The sequence below is a fragment of the Tachysurus fulvidraco genome, chromosome 1 (genome assembly GCF_022655615.1).
Source record: "Tachysurus fulvidraco isolate hzauxx_2018 chromosome 1, HZAU_PFXX_2.0, whole genome shotgun sequence".
In the NCBI taxonomy this organism is placed as follows: Eukaryota; Metazoa; Chordata; class Actinopteri; order Siluriformes; family Bagridae; genus Tachysurus; species Tachysurus fulvidraco.
In genome coordinates this window covers 39,375,325-39,394,332 of record NC_062518.1, presented here as the reverse complement: position 1 = coordinate 39,394,332, position 19,008 = coordinate 39,375,325, and the positions used below count along the sequence as shown (strand labels likewise).

At 35.9% G+C, this 19,008-nt stretch overlaps 1 protein-coding gene across 1 annotated transcript; it reads left to right on the top strand.

The window, feature by feature from the left end:
* Nucleotides 1-6,998: 6,998 nt before the first annotated feature.
* Nucleotides 6,999-16,828, top strand: LOC113662972 (immune-associated nucleotide-binding protein 11-like). The gene is made up of 6 exons (XM_027178166.2): nucleotides 6,999-7,249; nucleotides 8,443-8,588; nucleotides 8,694-8,738; nucleotides 8,848-9,876; nucleotides 10,009-10,053; nucleotides 14,253-16,828. The coding sequence occupies exons 2-6, from the start codon at nucleotides 8,573-8,575 to the stop codon at nucleotides 14,513-14,515; spliced, it is 1,398 nt and encodes a 465-aa protein (XP_027033967.1). The 5' UTR covers nucleotides 6,999-7,249; nucleotides 8,443-8,572; the 3' UTR covers nucleotides 14,516-16,828.
* Nucleotides 16,829-19,008: the final 2,180 nt, after the last annotated feature.

Below are 19,008 nucleotides of genomic sequence, written 5' to 3'. Positions count from 1 at the left end.
TTTTTTTTGAGAAATTTCCAAACACTTCTGTGGTCATACATGGGTTGTCTAATTATGACATTAATAGAGAGGAAAAAATTTAAGATCTACAGTGCAAAACAGTAACAATATTTTTTATTAATTTTCATATTTCAAAGAGGATGGCCAAGTGTTTCTAAACTCCTTAGACACAATGCTCTCCTGCATGGCATTTTTCACAACAAAACCAGAACAAGTCCATCTGCAGATATTTAAGCAGTTAAATTGTTAAATTTAAAGAAAAGTTTTGTTAGTATAAAATTACTTTAGAATTAATATCATAAATAAGCAGAATAAAATAAAATCAATTTAAAGGAATGATCTCTATGTACATCTATTTTTTATTGTTATGTTCATAGTAATCAAACATGTATATGCATCTGTCTGATCAATGTTTATTTAATTGTTCCCTCTACAGGCAGTATCACAATTTTGGGCAAATATTTCAACAGATTAGTAAAATAAAATTCCTAAGTTAATTTACATTTTCAATATTCTCTTGTTTAAATCCTTTTTTAAATCTTAAACTTCCTTAAGTAAATGCACCGGTGTTTGTTTTCATGAAGGGGATAACAAGTAGCTTCTTCAGACAAATTGCCTGGATTTTCAGATATCTTCATTAACTCTATCTGTCATTCTCTCACAGATACAATGTTAGTAAAAGTGTTTCTAGTTTTCAAATAATAGAAATATGTTCTGTATGAAAGAGACAATATATAAATGTTAGAAATGTATATAAATGTTTATAATAATAATAATAATAATAATAATAATAATAATAATAATAATAATAATAATAATAATAATAATAATAATAATAATGTTCTTGATGTCGTTGTTATTGCACAGTGTGTGTGGTGTTTTATAGATCGTAAGATTTTAAAAGCCACAGGAGCAAATGTAAAGACTGAGCTGAACAAAAGAGGTATAATATCAATAATTATCAATATTATGTGGATCCAAAACTGCTATCACTGTATTCCTATTAAACATTATTCACACTGGTACAAAATAATAATTATAGTAATAATTAAAAGATGCATTGCTGTTTACAGTATTCTTACACGGTTGTTTTAGTACTAAGAAGTGCAATAACACTGACTGGACCAGGAACGCTTCCCTGCCGCTTACTAATCCACATTCCTTGTTTGTATGGCATCAGAGCAAAACAATATCTCAAAGATGCCATTCAGGAGTGCCAGAAGAGAAAGTTCAAATCCATTGCAGTTTTTATTGATAAAAACGGTATGTTAAATGAATGCTACAATCTCATAATATTTGTATAATATAATTACATTTTGTAATGGTTATTATATATGAAAAATGCAGGTCTGTAAATAATATTTCATCTTCCTCACTTATTTCTTTCATGTCTATTATTTAAAGAACTACACCAGTGTTTTGATCAAAAGAGGATCTCAACTGATCTCATAGAGACAGCAATGAAGTATATGGAAGCTGAAGAAGGGATGACCATTGCATTTGCACAGGATCGATTTTTTGACTGTTTTAAAAACACTGCCAAGTCTATCTATGGTCACAACAATATGATGAGTAAAAAGCGTATGTCCATTTTATTGCCATTTGAAAACAGTAACGTAGATTGTCTGGAACCTTTGTTTGGCTGATTTCATTATGTTCTTTTCTAGGACAGAGATTTCCTTGCTTCTTCTTCTTCTTTTTTTTGCTTTATAACACTATACATCCTAACCAAACTTTTTACTGTAATTTATAGAGTTACATTTCATCCATGCAACATCCCTTGGAATCACAGGCTGCATCAGCAATCCACCTGAGAAAAACAAGCTTGAGGCATTCTGCACAGGCATTCGGATCTCTGTGAACCTGCTTGTTTCAAACCCTTTTTTTAAATTGTCTAGGGAAAACGAGGATGCAACATTAAAACACTGAACTTGTACTGGAAAGTAATTGTACACCATTAAGTCAACAACATTTTTGTTTATTTTAGTGGAACCCAATACCAACTAATCAAATAGAATTATTTACATGAATTTACAAATTACATACATTTGTTAACCAAATCAAAAATAATTCACAAAAGAACGGGGACAAGAGAAAAAATCAAGACCATGCCAAATGACAGAAAGAAACAAAATATAACCAATTTTACTAAACAGGAAGCAAAACTTATAATCTAACTCAACTATCAATATTCACACAAAAAAACCTACATTGAACAAAAAGAAATCTTCAGCATCCAAGACGCCCTACCCTTACTAAAACCAAAAATATAAAGAGTGTCACGTGTCACTAAACTAGTGTTCTATACAACAATTGATAGCTCAGTGTGACACATGTACTGTATATCACGTGATATCTGATATCTTACAGTACCTGTTCTTTATCTCTTTCCCCATTTAGTAACGTCATTTTATCAACCAGATAACAGAAACAGCAAGAAACACCAGAGCAAAATGATCAAATGGGACATTAACATTTGTTAATCTTTGTTAGTTAAGTCTGTTTTCTTTGATAAGTCAGTGTTAATGTCCCATTTGATCTTTTCGCTCTGGTGTTCTTTTGTTGTTTGGTGGACAAGCACGCGAGTCCACCAACAACAAAAGAACGTGTGGCGTGCCAGAGAACCCCCGCCTCCTGCACAAGTGCGCACTTTAATCATCAACTATGGCGCCCTCATTGGTGAATCCACGCGTTGTCGTCACCACGCGTCATGGTGATTGGCAAACACAAATTGATCACTCCGCTAAAACAAAAGTAAAGACAAAGAAAGAGAAAAGGGAAGAAAAGAAAAACAAAAGACCATTCCCTAAACAAATAATACTATGGGATGTATCACTGCTATAATTCACATCTTCTCCAAAAATAATCAGCTGCTTGAGAAGGCAAAAGTTGCAATATAAAAGCATTTATGCAGCCTTCCTTTCAACAAACGATCTGGTCTATCCTTTTTACACACTTGCGGTGACCAAGTTTTGCTGAACATTCTCCAATTGCAGGAAACGCACACCATCAATGTGATTGTTTGTGATAAAAGTATGCTCTTCAATGGCCTTAGTTTTAAAACATCCATAGCTAAAGAAGAGGCTATTAACATTTTACAAGAGGCTGTATCTCTAAAGGAGCTGGATCACAAGAGAAAAGTGTTTTAAAATGTCCAGTGGGTGATTCAAATTGAGGAAGAGAGCACTGTGCCGCTGTGTACATGTGTACAGCAAGAATCAGTTGATGTGAAACTTGCCAATGAAACATTTTCTGTTAATGTGGCAGACATGACTGCTATTAACACAGACACCTACAAAGAGCACTTAGTCCTGAGAACAGAGATGACAGGTGTGTGAAAAACTTATTTATTTCATCTGTTATAATAAAACAAACATACAAATAAATTCATTAATTAAGAAATAACATTTATTAAAATTAACAATCTAACAATTTGATATTATATGCTCTAGAGTAATATTTTGAAAGTAGCTATGCTATTGTAAAAAAAATTATTTTATTTTTTTTGTACCAAAAAATACATTTCACTTCATAAAATTAGATTACATTCGACAAAATGAAGTCTAGGTTCAACAATAGACATTGCCATTTCTAGGATATGCCTACTGTATATGGTGGGCTTACATCATGTTGTACTCAATTGCTTTGCCCTATACGGGCTGCAAGTGTTCCTCACCAGATGTTCTCCTATTTTGCCTTGTGCTCTTTGCAGTCATAGCACCCTGTTTCTGTTCCTGCCTTGCCTGGTTTGACCCTTTTTTGTTCCTTGCTGATTCCTGCCTGATTCTACATAGCGCTTTTCCTGGTTCTGGATGAATGGACTGTTTATTTACTTTGCTTTCTGACTGCCATGCATTACTCTGTTTGCGTGTGTTCTGGGTAATTGGACTGGTTTATTTTATCTGTTTTGTGCCTGCCTTGCATTTCACTGTTTTCTCCATGTTGAATTTTTTCACTTTTCATGAGGCTGGTTTTAGCTCACCCTGAATTGCTCTGCTCACCAAGGTATCATATTATTGGACTGTCTGTGACATTGATGTGCTGTTTTTCCTGCTGAAGTAATTATACTGATATACTTGCCCCTTAGCGACACATGTTTTCGGATTGCGTAGGAAACCTTACGCGCCCCCACTAAGGAGTGTATCTTAATTTGCACGAGGTTGTGTTGGAAAAACAAAATCAACTATTAAAAGTTGGTCTTACCTTGAACGCAGGTGTCCTTCGAAGTCCCCTCGGTCTTCTAACAAAGGCTCCTCTCCAAGGTCTTCTACTTAAACTATTGTTTGAATCTTTAAATGAAGGAGGCAGACTTATACCTTTTTGTCTTTTCAGGATCCTCACAATGGGAGGCCTTGTTTTTATTAAAAGTAGTGTAATACAAATAGGTGTGTGTAATATATGTAAAATAAAAAGAAAAAGATTACAAATAAAAACTTCCTTCAAATAATCAAACAGTACTAGAATAAGTAAAAGGTATTAAGATGCAAAGATTATAACAAACCAAGAAACACTCTCCAAGTGTAAACTTGCATTTGTTCTATGATGCACCTAAAGTATAACATGCACTAGGCTGATTACAATAGAATGCACACTCAATGTGATTCAAGGCAGGCTTTTATACTTTTTTACTGTGGCCAGTTAGATTTGGCTGTCAGGTTTGGTTGGCTTTGTGCCTTTTAGATGGCTACCATCTTATTTCATAAATACTTCTCGGTTTCTCAGACATATCTCACCAGCCGACTCTGTATTTCTTTTCTAACCTCACGGTTAACACTTCTATATATGGTCATACTTCCTGCAACTTCTCAGGCTGTGATTATATACAACTGAAGCTTTCTTTCGCCATGGAATTTGACAGCGAGCTATAAAACACTGTGCGTGCAGATTACTCCCCGCGAATACACAGAAGGCTTTACTTTTAACTGCAGGCCTTGAAACACGTGTGTGCAGATACTCTCAGTAATACACAGTAGGCTTTATAAATGTTTACTACTAGAAAGTTTACAGTAAAATACACAAGATTAATCTAATCAACTCTATTACATGAGGATACATGATTATAAGTAAAAGAACAGCATTTCAGAATTTTTCTTGAACATTCTGAAAATAAAACATAATAACACATAATGCATTATAGTCTTCTTTTTTCTTTTGGAATCTTCTCCAGCTGTCTAGCTACAGCATCTGATCCCTCGATGTCTTCTTTTAAACACTCATATTCAGATCTTTTAACTCTTCAACCAATTCTTCAACCTTTTGGATTTTTACATCAATCTGTCTTTGTTTCTTCCCCTTACGTTTAGCTTTTCTTTCCCTATTTCTCCTTCTCTTTGTATTATCTATGTCTGTCTGTCTATTGATGGATAAGTTAATAATTATACCTTGATATTTGTTATTATTTATTTGCTGAGGACCAGTATTCAGAAAAACAGTATCAGGTATGTAGAGTCCTGTAACTCCATCCAGTACATGCCAGTGTCTGATAACATCTCTTGCATGCCGCTGGCTCACAACACTGCCTAGCCCTTATTCTCTGCCATCCCTGACATGATATAATAATTTGTTTAGCATTTTTTTAGCACTTTTATACTAAAGCACATTAAATGTTTCACAAATATGGAGTAAGTTGGATTGTACTCAATTTGTATGTTGCATATATTTCTATACAGTGACAGAATTCCCAGGGAATGAGACTTTATCCAGCAAGACTATAACCAAGGTAAAATGTGAATATTTTAGACAATATTCTTTGATATCTGTTATGTAAAAATGTATTTACCAGCATTTCAGAAGCTTTTAGTTGGTTCAGTAAGTTTTTCTTCCTGTATACCGTTTCAATAACAAGGTTACTATAGATAGATAAACAATAAAATAAGTTATGTAAAACAATATGGTAATTTGTTTTAAATGTTCTAAGACATTTTTTCAACAAGTTGGCAATTAGTGTCAGTTATTAAGGTATTGTATTTATATGTTCAACTACAAAATGCAGTGCTCATTTGTCCATTAGGACTATAGATTTTACCCCTGGCGCTTATTTGTTCATTTAAAAAAAAATACTATAAGCATTACCTTTTATGTTTTACTTTGGTGTAGATTGTGAGAATTGAGAACAAGACAATGTGGAAGCATTTCTATTTAGATATCAGTGGAGAGGTCAAGCTTTTGTTTCATGGTGTCAAGCATTTTACTTGTAGTCCTGACCAATGAATACTAGTTCTGAACCTGTACTGTGAATATTGTTATTTGAAAGTCACTTTGAATTATTTTCAATTTGAAAGTCTTTTTGTTTTTCTTATGGCTTTATAACCTTTTTCAGACAGATAGAACTCAATTACTTTCTTTCTCATTTGTTCCTGAATTACTTTTCATCTTGGCATGATGTGTAGCTGTTGAGGATCTTTTGGCCTACTTCACTTTGTCAGTCAGGTCTTATTTAGGTGAATTATTGATTTGCGAACAGGTGTGGCATTAATCATCCCTGGGTGTGGATCAGGTGTGAAAAACCACAGTTAAGTTAAGTTTTAATGGCATGTTGTGTTTACTTGTGTTAGCTTTCACTAATATTTAACTTTGATGATCTGAAACATCAAAGAGTGATAAACGTGCAAAAAATAAAAAATCAGGAGGGGCAAACACTTCCCTGAAAGTTACATGACCTACCAAAGGCTTGATTGATTTAACCCTTAAAACATATTCAGAGTAGTGAAATAGCTATATACATATATGTTACAATACAGAAAATTAAAGTTTAAGTGTCCAATTTAATTAGTTATAACCATTATGCTAATTAAACTTTATTTTAATAACAGCTTTTTTATTTAGAAAATACATTTGCTGTTTACAGGATTTACAAATTCATTGACAGGACCTAGTTGGTTGGCAAAATATGACAATAATAACATAATGTGTATTAATAACCTTCAAATTCCAACACACACACAAAAAATCATTTGCATATTGTGGTAAAAAGTCAAACCTGGCAACCCACCACACAACTGTTTTTTTAATACCCGTTTAACTACAGTAGGCTCCCAGCTGTAGTTTCACTTCAGACTATTATGATTGCATGAAATGTGCTAATAGTTTGGTGCACAGAGTGCCAAAGCAAACCCCTTATTTTGCTAGCATTCAGTTTGCATTTCACATGATATTCACCTGAAAACAATAATAAGGAAATAAATAGTAAAAAGAGAAAAATGCAGCAGGACTACACTTTTGACAAGGTTATCTTTTGGCTATGATTAAGGTAAGATGCAGAGTTCATATTTATGTTTATAATATAGGATTTAAACTTGTGTGTGTATAGAAACCTTTCAAGTTTATCAAGTTTTTGATAACGTTTGTCAAGTTTTTCAAGTTATATTGATAAAAAAGTACAGAGCTGAAGAAAATTACCAAAAACAGGAAGTAAATATGTGGTTAAGACAGGAAACTTAGTGACTTTTGCAAAGCACTGCTACTCAAGCGCCATAATTATATAAAGGTACAGAAAACTTGACCACACCAACGATTAAACATGTTTCTCTGTTAAATAATTTATTCCATTTATTATGTTTACTGTCTGCCATGCATGGTTCTCATGAATAAGAATGTATTGTTATTATTATTATTATTATTATTATTATTATTATTATTATTATTATTATTATTATTATTATTATTATTATCATGCAGTAGGAATGATAACCCACTGTAAATAATGTTAGAGCTGGTGTTGAGGAAAATGAATCAGTAAAACTATTTGCCGCTCATTTGCGCTACATGCATGATTCTTCTGTATGAAGTATAGCCTTTGAAGAGGATGTATTCTTGAGTATACATTTTCCTAGAATAGACGGTTCCTGATGATCACATCAGAACATACTAATAAATTTAACTCCACAGATTTTCCCCTGTTCATGTATTGATCATGGAAATTGGAATACTTAGTATTCTTCTTGCAGTTAACAAATACATAATAAAACTTAAGAATGCACAATAATAGTTAAGCCCAACATGTTTTATATAGCACTCAGCGAGTTGATGATTTTGGATTCCATTCACAATTGTCACATTCTTTTGTTCTCAAAAAATTACACAATGTACATAAGTAAAGATTATATAATCTAAGATCAAATGTTTGTTTTTCCTTTTCTTTTAAATGATAACATAATTTTTAGTTTGTGTATGTGTGTGTGTGTGTGTGTGTGTGTGTGTGTGTGTGTGTGTGTGTGTGTGTGTGTGTGTGTGTGTGTGTGTGTGAGAGAGAGAGAGAGAGAGAGAGAGAGAGAGAGAGATTTTAGAGAATATATACATTTCTAGAGAGTTTCATTATGTATTTACAATTCCTATGCCTAGATAAATACAACATTGGTGTGATAATACACGAAATAAGTATCACGTATGAAATCAGCAATTTTACTTGAAAGTTCTCAAGTAAGATAAATATTTATTGCACAGCTTGACCTGATGATCAACTACGAGGAGTGGAGACTGTTCTCTACTTCTGCTTTTCATCCAAAATTCAGTGAAATTGTGAGGTGACTTCTGGGGTTGGTGGATTTTATCCATTTAGTTGGTCAGTGAAAATATGGGAAGTCTAATATGTGAGTATATATTTTTTATTGCTCCATGAATGCTTCAATTATGTTTAAAGGAGTTTAAATGAAAGGAAAATATAATGCAATGTTTTTTTCTTTGTTAATCTATAGCCAAAGCAGCTGATCAGCAACCTTTGTTAAATGATAGAGATGAAGGTAAATAACAAAATTAATGAATTAGTGGCATCATTTTAACCATTTATAATTTATAATCATGTAAATTTGTAAATTTCAAAATGTAAATTTCTGTTTTCTTAATAAACAGTCACACTCTTGGACGAGATGTCTGTTGTGCTTATGGGTCATCATGGAGTTGGGAAGAATACAGTTGGGAATGCTATTCTTAAGAAGAATGCCTTTAGATCCAAAGATAGCTCTAAAGACTACTACTTGAAGCATGAAAACACAACATTTGGCAGACATGTTATAGTGACACGTGTCCCTGGCTGGCATGCCGATTTAAACTCTGAAAAGAACTTCCAACATTGGCAAGTGATTAAAGACAGCTTGTGGTCGGTTAAGGAAAAACCCCATGTTATTATCTTAGTTGTTGATATGAACACTAAACCTGCAGACACAACAAAAGAGAAATTAAAGCAACTTTTGGGTGAAAATGTTTTACATCATATTTTAATCGTTTCAGTGAATTCAAAAAACATTGTGGTTTATCACAGTAGGGAAAAAACAACCACCATCCACAGGTGTAAATATCACTTATTTTCAAGATGTGCATGTGAAAAACAAAATATAAAATTTATTGAAACAATTGAGTACTTTATTGCATATAAGAATGACCTTCGTTTCTACGACATGCAGAATAAGGCACCAAACCTTGAACTGCAATTGCAGGAACAGGCTAAGCTAGTAGATGGACTAAAACACAAAATATCAGTTCTCTCTTCCAGAAATAATTTAATGGGAAATGTAATAACTTCACAAAATGATGAAATAAATGAACTACAAGATCTGCTGGAAAAAAAGGAGAAGATGCTGAGAGCCAAGAAGGAGGAGATAGCAAGATTAAAATCAAATCAAAATCACACAGAGCTCTCTGCCTTGCATAAAAGGATTGAACAGCTTGAGAATGAAGCAAAGAGTGCAGAAAAGTGTCGAAAAAAGATGGAAGAAGTGTATCAGAAAAAGATAGGTGAAATGGAAAACAAACTTCAGGAAAAAGATGAAGAGATAGAAAAACTGAAAAAAGAGAAAAGGAAAACAAAGGCAAAGGCATCATTCATGAGTGGGCTGAAGAAGGATACTAATTCACTTGAATTAAAATTATTGATCCCAGCAGGTAGGATACACGAAAATGCTTATATTATTAGATATAACATGATAGACAATAATGTGTACTCTTTTTAACCTTTTAAATACTTTATTTACACACACAATGGATAAAGTTCTTTTCCTTCTAATTTTTTTAAAGAAACAATGGATGGTGAAGCACATCAAGAAAGTGAAGTCAAAAGAGGTACAGAACATTTTTCTTATGGTACAGTATGTGACACCTGACAAATGTACAGGTTCACAGTTAGACCAGTGAGCCCTCTCAGTCTTTGCTCAATATGGACAGCAAAAAATAAAAGGGGTGATGTAAAAGTTCAGATTTAAAAAGCAAAAGGTTTTAGAAAGACGTGCAAGAAAATTGATCAAGCTAACATATATGTTTGTGAAAGCAACTTGTCTGTGATATCGATGCAGCAGCTGAGACAGTAATGTCTTTCACAGAGTGTAGCACTGCATAATACATGGTACTGTTACAGTGACTGTTGTTCAATCATCCTTGTACAAATAATATAAATACAAATGACCTACAAATAAATCATCATAGTGGATAGTCTACTGCTTTAACTCATGAGAAGCTTATAGCTTGGCAAACTAAAATTTTTAGGCAGCCTGTATTTTCTTTATCTTCAAGCTGCATGCAGTTTAATGTTTAATCATTATAGACTCAAGGAATTCTAAAGCATTGCTGGCATATTTAGGAATGACTGACATGTTATTTTCAAAACTGATGTGTTAGCAGATTTGATTTATTCATAATTGCATTATTGGTGTCCTACTGTGTCCTAGTGGGCTTTAACTCTCTTCATTTGAATATAATGTCTTCTGGTAAAGTAGGTTCCTGAATTTTGTATACGATCTGCTTAACTCACTTTGTTCTAGAGTGATTTGGTTATATCCTATACCATTGTTGATCTTATAGTGTTGGTCTTTGCTTAGCTGTTCTCTCAGATGATTAATCAGGAGTAGTTTCAGTCTCCCTTAAGGTGTGAATTGTGGGCAGGGCTCACTCATTTAAATTGAAGGATCTCAAAGGTTCGAAGGTTTGTAAGTATCTCTCTAACATATTGTAACATAAGTGTTTAGTACTGTTTGATATATTCTACCATACCTTGAATCTCACTCTTGGTTGCAGATATGTGCCTCAAACCCATCTCTGTACTCAATTCCTACTGTCACAGATGATCTTGTCCACAGAGCAAAGGTCACAATCCCAGTAACCTCATCTAACCTCCTCTGTTGTGTAAGTCTCAAACAGTGGTGGTAGGTGGGCTCTGGAATTGCCAGTCTGCTTTATCTCTGCTTTAACTTCCCATTACTTCTTTGATTTTCTTGTGCTAGCAGAAACCTGGATATCCCCGCAGAACACAGTTCTCACACCATGAGAAACAGGCAGGGGTGGTGTTACAGGTTTATTGTTGTCAAGAGATGGTGCTTTACACCTCTCCTCTTGTCTCATTTAACCATCTCCTCTTTTGAATTCCATGCCATTTCAGTCACATCTCCAATCAACCTTGTTATTATTGTTGTTTACCGCCCTCCTGGTCCCCTAGGAGACTTCCTGGAAGAAATGGACACACTGCTTAGTGCTTTTCCTTCCGATAGCTCCCCTCTGACAGTGCTTGGTGATTTCAACCTCCCCTCTGACAAGCTTCAATCTTCTTCCCTCCTGACTCTTCTCGACACATTCGCCCTGACACTCAACAGCTACATCTCCACACACAAAGGAGGCAATGTCCTGGACCCCATCACTCTCCCCATCCTACCTAAAACTACCTCTCACCACCTCGCTCTTACCCGCCGCAACCTTCTCTCTCTCTCCCCACTTCTGGCACCCTTTCTTCTCTTCCGGATCTGGAGTCTTTTTCCTGACTACCCTTGGACTCAGTTACAGATACTTTTCTCTCATCTCTTTCCTCAACTATAGACTTTCTCTGCCCTTTCTCCACTAAACCCAAGAAAACTTCTTGTTCTGCTTCTTGGCTTTCAGATGTGCTGTGCAACAATCAAAGAGAGCTAAAATCATTATAGAGAAAGTGGGAGAAATCACAACTTGATGCAGATCTTGATTCTTACCGTACACTTCTGGCCAAGTTCTCCTCAGATGTGACTTCTGCCAAGATTTCCTTCTACAAGTAAAAGCTTGAAGCTTCGTCACAAGACCATTGGAAACTCCACAATATCATCTCTTCTCCACTCAACCCCCCGGCTCAACCTCCTGCATCCTCCCTGACTACAGAAGACTTTGTTCTTTCTACCGTGAGAAGATTGAGGAAATCTGCAGGACCTTCACTTCTGCCCCGACTGCACATACATCTCACAGTATGGATTCCCCCACTCCTTCGTTGTCGCATTTCTCAACTGTAGCAGCAGAAGAGATTTTACAACTCATCCAGTCTTGTAATCCTACCACCAGCCCATTGGATCCATTCCATTCCACTATGCTCCAGACCATCTCGCAAGACCTTCTGACCTTCATTACCACTATCATCAATAGATCCATAGCATCTGGTCTGGTCACTACTTTCAAGAGAGCAAGGGTTATTCCCAACCTTAAAGAAACCTGCTCTGGATCAATCAGATATCAGTAACTACAGACCGGCATCAGTTTTCTCCTTTTTTCAAAAATTCTTGAAATCATTGTCAATAATCAACTGTCTACCTATCTCTCACAGAACAACCTCCAACCAGATCCCAACCAGTCTTGATTTAAAGCAGCTCATTCCACAGAGACTTCACTTTTGGATGTCTCTGCGAAACTACTGTACATGCTGCTAGATCAGCCAAACTGTCATCTGTCCTAATTCTCCTTGACCTTTCAGCAGCATTTGATCCGGTCAACCACAAGACTCTCTTGTCCACCCTCAGGAGTCTTGGGATTTGCGGATCAGCTTGGGAATGGTTCACTTCCTACCTGGAAGGATGTTCATATCAGGTAACATGGAGGGGAGTGACATCTCTCCACTGGTGTCCCACGGGGCTAAGTACTTGGTCCTCTTTTCTTCCTGTATACTCTCTCTTGGTGAAGTTATTTCCTCACATGGGTTCTCTTTCCACTTCTATGCTGATGTTACACAACTTATCTTCTCTTTCCCACCCTCAGATACCACAGCTTCTGATCGGATCTCAGCATGTCTGGCAGAAATATCATCATGGATGACTGCTCGCCAGTTAAAGCTCAATCCTAGCAAAACTGAAAAGCTGTTCATGCCAGGTGATTCATCCCCAGGTCATGACCTTGCTATATCCCTGCAGAACAATCTGACATCCCCTTCAGCCACAGCTCGCGACCTTGGGGTAACCATGGACAATCAACTGTCCTTTTTCTCTCATGTTGCTAATGTGACTCGCTCATGTCGATTTCTTCCCTACAAAATTAGAAGGATTCTGCCATCTTTGTCCACATAGACTGCTCAGGTACTTGTTCAGTCTCTTGTCATTTCAAGACTGGACTACTGCAACGCACTGCTGGCAGGTCTACCTACTGTATGAATGCAATTTGTCCTCTGCAAATGATCCAAAATGCAGCTGCCCGGCTTGTTTTCAACCTGTCTAAGTTGTCACATACCACCACGCTGCTGTTTATCCCCCCACTGGCTTTCGGTAGCTGCACGCATCAGATTCAAAACACTGATGCTGGCCTACAAAGCCAAAAATAGACCAGCTGCCTCTTACCTCAAAGCCCTCATCACTCCTCGCACTGCACCCCACATCCTCCGATCTACAGTACCAGCACTGCTCGACTGGTTCCACCATCTCTCAGGGTAAGAGGGAAGTATACTACAAAACTCTTTTCTGTTCTGTCACTAAGGTTGTTGAATGAACTTCCCCTACGGATCCGGACAGCTGGCTATTTTCAAACTTCGGTTTAAGACCTACTTATTCAGGAAACACTTCAACTAGCAATTCTTGCCCTATCTTTTGCATTCCCAAAAAATTATTACAAATGTTTCATCAATGTTTAAAACTCATGGTACCTTAAGTATGTAACCTAGTGAATCAGCATTAATGTATTCAATGATCTGAAGATTTAAGCACTTATGTTCATCGCTCTGGATAAGGGCATCTGCCAAATGCTGTAAATGTAAATGTACTGTGCATATTTATCAATGAAGGGGAAAAAACAGAAAAAAAAAGATTGTAAATAAATTCAGTGTAAAGTGGAAAATAATCTCACCTCTTCAGCTTTTATATTTCAACTGTCTAACCTTTAATGCATTTAAATAGTATTCTTTATTCTTCATACAGTATTCTGTAAATAATATAGGTTTAATATCAAACAATTGTGTACAGGTAGAAATATAGTTACTCCTTCAATAATAAAAAACTTTTAGATTTTAACATTTCAGGTTTCATCACTCACATGACTGGCTTCTTTTTACTCAGGTGTGCAATTTGTGAAGAAAAACCGCAACGAGCTCATTGAAAGAATTGTGGCAGTGAAGCCCATTGCTGATGACTTGTTTCCGATTATTGGCTCCCATAAATATGAGAAGATTCTACAAGCTCCAACTGAGTACGATCAAAAGAGACTGCTTTACGTCATAACAGAAAAAGGTGGAACAAATTCAAAATATGCATTCTACAAATCCCTTTTAAAGCATGAGAAATGTCTAGTAGAGGACTTAGAAGAGAAGCTATCAAAATAAAAAACCTGCTAAGCCTCAAAAATGGAAAGTTTCATATTCTAAAATGTCCATTTATTTTCTGGGGAAACAAACATACCAGTGAGATCAACAACTACTTTATTTTGAGAAAATGGGAAAATTGTGGAAAGAAAAACAAACAAACTTTATCTAAGCAGATTGTCTAATTAGACAAACTAAAAGCCTTAAACTCTTGAAAAGCTGAGGAATGGCTTGCAAAACTGACTTTGTTCATTGAAAAAAAAAGTTTCTTTTTTTTTGGTGATTGTAGTTGTGGTGCTTGTCGCTATGTGGATCCATTGTTCTTATCTGTTGTGATGGCACTGTAGCCATGTATGCTATGTAAGCCATACCAGCAAAAGCCTCCATTGGACAGTTTCCGGTACCTAGGTGTTCACATCACACAGGACCTGTCTTTGTTCTGTCACATCAACACCCTGGTGAAGAAGGCCCGGCAGTGTCTGTACCATCTGGGATACTTAAAGGACTTCAAACTACCCTCTCGGGTGCTAAAGACTTTCTAGACCTGCACCATTGAGAGTGTCCTGATGGGTAGCATCACTTCCTGGTTTGGGAACATCACCATGCAAGACAGACGAGCCCTCCAGAGAGTGGTGCGGTCAGCTGAACGTACCATCCACACCGAGCTCTCTGACCTGCAGGACATCTACAACACGCGGTGCCGGACCAGGGCCAGGAAGATTGTAAAGGACCTCAGCATCCCAACAATGGACTCTTTTCTTTGTTGCATTCAGGGAAACGCTACCGCTCCTTGAAAGCAAACACAGAGAGCACGGGAAGAAGCTTCTTCCCACAGGCCATTCGGAGTTTAAACCAGGATCCAGGATCTAGTTCTGGACCTTTCCCTCTAATTTCACTTTTTTCTGCACAACCTTTTTTTTTTTTTTGCACTATGACACTTTTTGAACTCTGGACTGTCATTTTTTTTACACAATAATATAAATACTGTGTTATAATTAATAATTTAGTTAATAATTTAAAAGAACAAATGAAATAAAGTAAAAACATTTACTTATTATGCATGTGTGACATAACATAGCATGACATGTGTTGCAGCTACGCCTGTATAGGTATAATATCATTAAATTTTATTTTAAAAATGGAGCGGTTTCTTGTGCCAAAGAAGAGACCTTGGTATTCTAATTCAGATTTTGGTTCTAGTGAAAATAAGAATATAAACTTACCTCAGCCTGAGGTACAGAACGGTTCAGATAATGATTATTTGGATTGTTTTATATTGCTGAACGCATTTATAAATTTACCGTCAACCACAACAACTGCCGCATGGTCCTAATTTGAGATTTCAAAGAGTAAATCATGTTATTTGGTAACTACCTGGTGCTATAGGTGTTTATATGTATATATGGAAAATTTGTTGGAAGATTAATATTTTTAATGTTTAATATTGTTTTTTTGAGTGCCTCTTTAATTTCATAAAATGATGAGGAAAAATAAGTTGCACTGTCCTGGTGGTTTGAGTAAGTGGTAACTATTATTAAGTACATAGTGTCTGGTAAATATAACCCCATGTTTGTTGCATTGCCATTGACTGAAATTTTGCAAACTGGCGTGCCCTCAGCACCTGCATTCAAAATATTCTCCTGCCGCCAGATTTCAGTTAAAAAATATTAGTTACCCATTTCACACTAATAACAGCTGCCCCTATATGCTGTTGGGTATCAGAAGCGGAAAAGCAAAAGATTATAAAAACATTGAATTTTACAGCATACTCATACCTGTCCAAGCCAACAGAATATGGCTATGATTACTGGCAAATGTCACCTAACATCACTTTAAAAACAGTGATGTTGAGTTACTAATTAAGAATTTAAGAAGTTTATTTTATTAGTTAACATGTAGTTTTGATTGCCTTAATAATTCTTTATTTTAAAATCTTCATCAAGAAACAAGTTAGATCATGTTAGATAGCTACAGTAGTCCATGTTCTTACTGAAGAATTGCTTATAGTTAAATAACCCTGTTCAGCTAATTAATTAACTTTTCATGGCCATTACCACATCATCAACATTGTACTTGTAAATAAGCACTCCTTGACTGTGCCTTATACAACAAGGTCCTAAGCATCAAAAGACTTATATGTTTTCAATTTATGTATACATGCTGTCAATATCTTTATGTGTATGTCTGCCATTGCTGTCCTTTTAGTGCTTGTTGATGAATAGTATTTAAGATATTAAAATACTAAAAGATTTTATATAGTTTATATCACCATTTGCACTTTTGTATAAACATATCTTTTTACATATATTTTCATATAGTTTATACTTTTTATTTATCTACATCCTTTTGGTTTTATTTTTATACTTAATTCCATTCCTTTCTATGCTTGAATACCGGACAGATGTAAAAAGCATTTCACTGCATGTCGTACTCTGTATGTGACAAATAAAATTTGATTTGATTTGATTTGATTGAGATAATGTCTATGTTATGCTATTATCTATGTTTAGATATGTTTATTGGTGGGCATGGTGGCTTAATGGTTAGCACGTTAAAGACTTATCTATCCTCATGCACTTTTAGGTACTATTTATAAGTGCTCTGAAATGTGTTATTGAGCATCTGAGATTATAATGACACAACACGTATGACTGTTCGAACAAAAATATTAGTTTCTTTGTTTTTCACTATGAATTGTCATGTTTTCTTAAAATACTTTGTTATTGTTATTTTTAATCAATCAAGTATCACTGACAGCCACTACACAATACTGCTTTTAGTTTGTTTTTCAATTTTTATTTTTTTTTTAATTATTTTTTTTTTTATCGTTTTAGCTTCTTCCAGTTGCTTAGGCATTGTGACATACATATATATGAAGTAAATATTTTGGTCTGTCATGACAAATAGGACAGGTTTGGGCAGAAAGTTTTATCTTTATCCTTACAAGAAGTGAATGCCTAACAATGAGACCGAATAAAGAATTAGGTGGCTTTTGAATTCTGAATTCCCCTCTAGTACACATTCTACCTGGTCATCAAACTCACTAAGATCATATGTTGAAAAAAACATATATATATATTTGTTCACTTTATCTAGCCCCCATATAACTAAAAGTAAAAGTAACAATCTTAATAGTTACTTGAGTCAGAATAAACACACCTAGATATTTTTCTAACAGTGTCCAGCTGGGTGTTACGCTCTGTTGATGGCCATCTTTCTGGACCAGCCTGGTGTTCCTATCCATAATGAGCAATGAGATGATAAGAGGAAGAAACCTTGAGAGGAACCAGGCTCAGAAGGGAACCCATCCTCATTTGGTTGACACTCTACAGTAAATAGTGTAAATGTAAATAATGTTCTTACTATAACAGTTTAAATAGTGCAACCGAGAGCTCCTGAGGAACTAATGGGTCATTGTAAACTCTGAGTTCAGCACAGACCTGATTGCTGATAAAGACCAGACCATACAGCTGAGTGACACAACATTGTTCAAAAGAAGGCCTGACAGTCTCCGGGTGGCTTCATTCACAACAATCCCATGAGACACAGGCTGACCATGCAGATCAATCCCTGGCAAGGTGGTAACCTGGCGACGAGATTCTAGCCAGTGGTAGAACATCAGAATTGACAAATCCGCTCTGTATATATGCCTCCTCCGCTCTGAGTGGCATATATAGCTCGACAGAGAGAGAGAGAAAAATGGTTAGGTATGACTGTGTTCAGGTTTTGGACAATGTAAATTATGTGCAAAGTGCAGACAGGGACTCCGGCAAGACTAGCTATGACAGCATAACTAAAAGAAGGTGTGACAGACATGAGGGCTTTCTGGATGTCCCCTGTTCTGAAGGCTAGATCTCTAGTCTTCAGCAGTGTACGCACATTAGCAGTCATCCACGGATTGCAGCATGTGGTTATGGTCTTGGAGATGATCACGTCATCAATGCACTTGATGATGTAGCTGCTCACTGATGACATGTACTCCTCCAAGTTGACGAAGTCGCCATTGGTTGCTGCCTCCCTGAAGATGTTCCAGTCACTGCACTTAAAGCAGTCCTGAAGAGCAAAGGTGGCTCCTGATGGCCATGTTTTCACCTGCTTCAGAACCAGTTTAGAGTGGCTGACGAGTGGTCTGTATGCTGGAATTAGCGTAAGAGAGACGTGGTCTGAGTAGCTGAGTTGTGGGCAGGGCTCCGCACGATACGAGCTGGAAATGTTTGTGTAAACAAGATCCAGGATGTTTTCACCTCTCGTAGAGAAGTCCACATGCTGGTGGAATTTAGGGAGCACTGATTTGAGATTTGCATGGTTGAAATCTCCGGCGATGATGAACAGTCCGTTGGGGTGAACATTCTGCAGAGTTAGAGTGTCATCTGTTAGAGTGTGAATATAAATGAATATACAGTATCTATTTTTCTGTTAGTTTAAGTATGCATAATCCATAATACATAAAGTGCTATATATATCATAATACTGTAATAATACAATAATACCTTGTTGGTTGGTTGGTTAGTTGG

Coding starts and splice junctions, on each gene's coding strand:
- LOC113662972 (XM_027178166.2), top strand. Junction 8,739..8,847: donor GTTAAATGATAGAGATGAAG/GTAAATAACAAA, acceptor CTTAATAAACAG/TCACACTCTTGGACGAGATG. Junction 10,054..14,252: donor AGAAAGTGAAGTCAAAAGAG/GTACAGAACATT, acceptor CTTTTTACTCAG/GTGTGCAATTTGTGAAGAAA.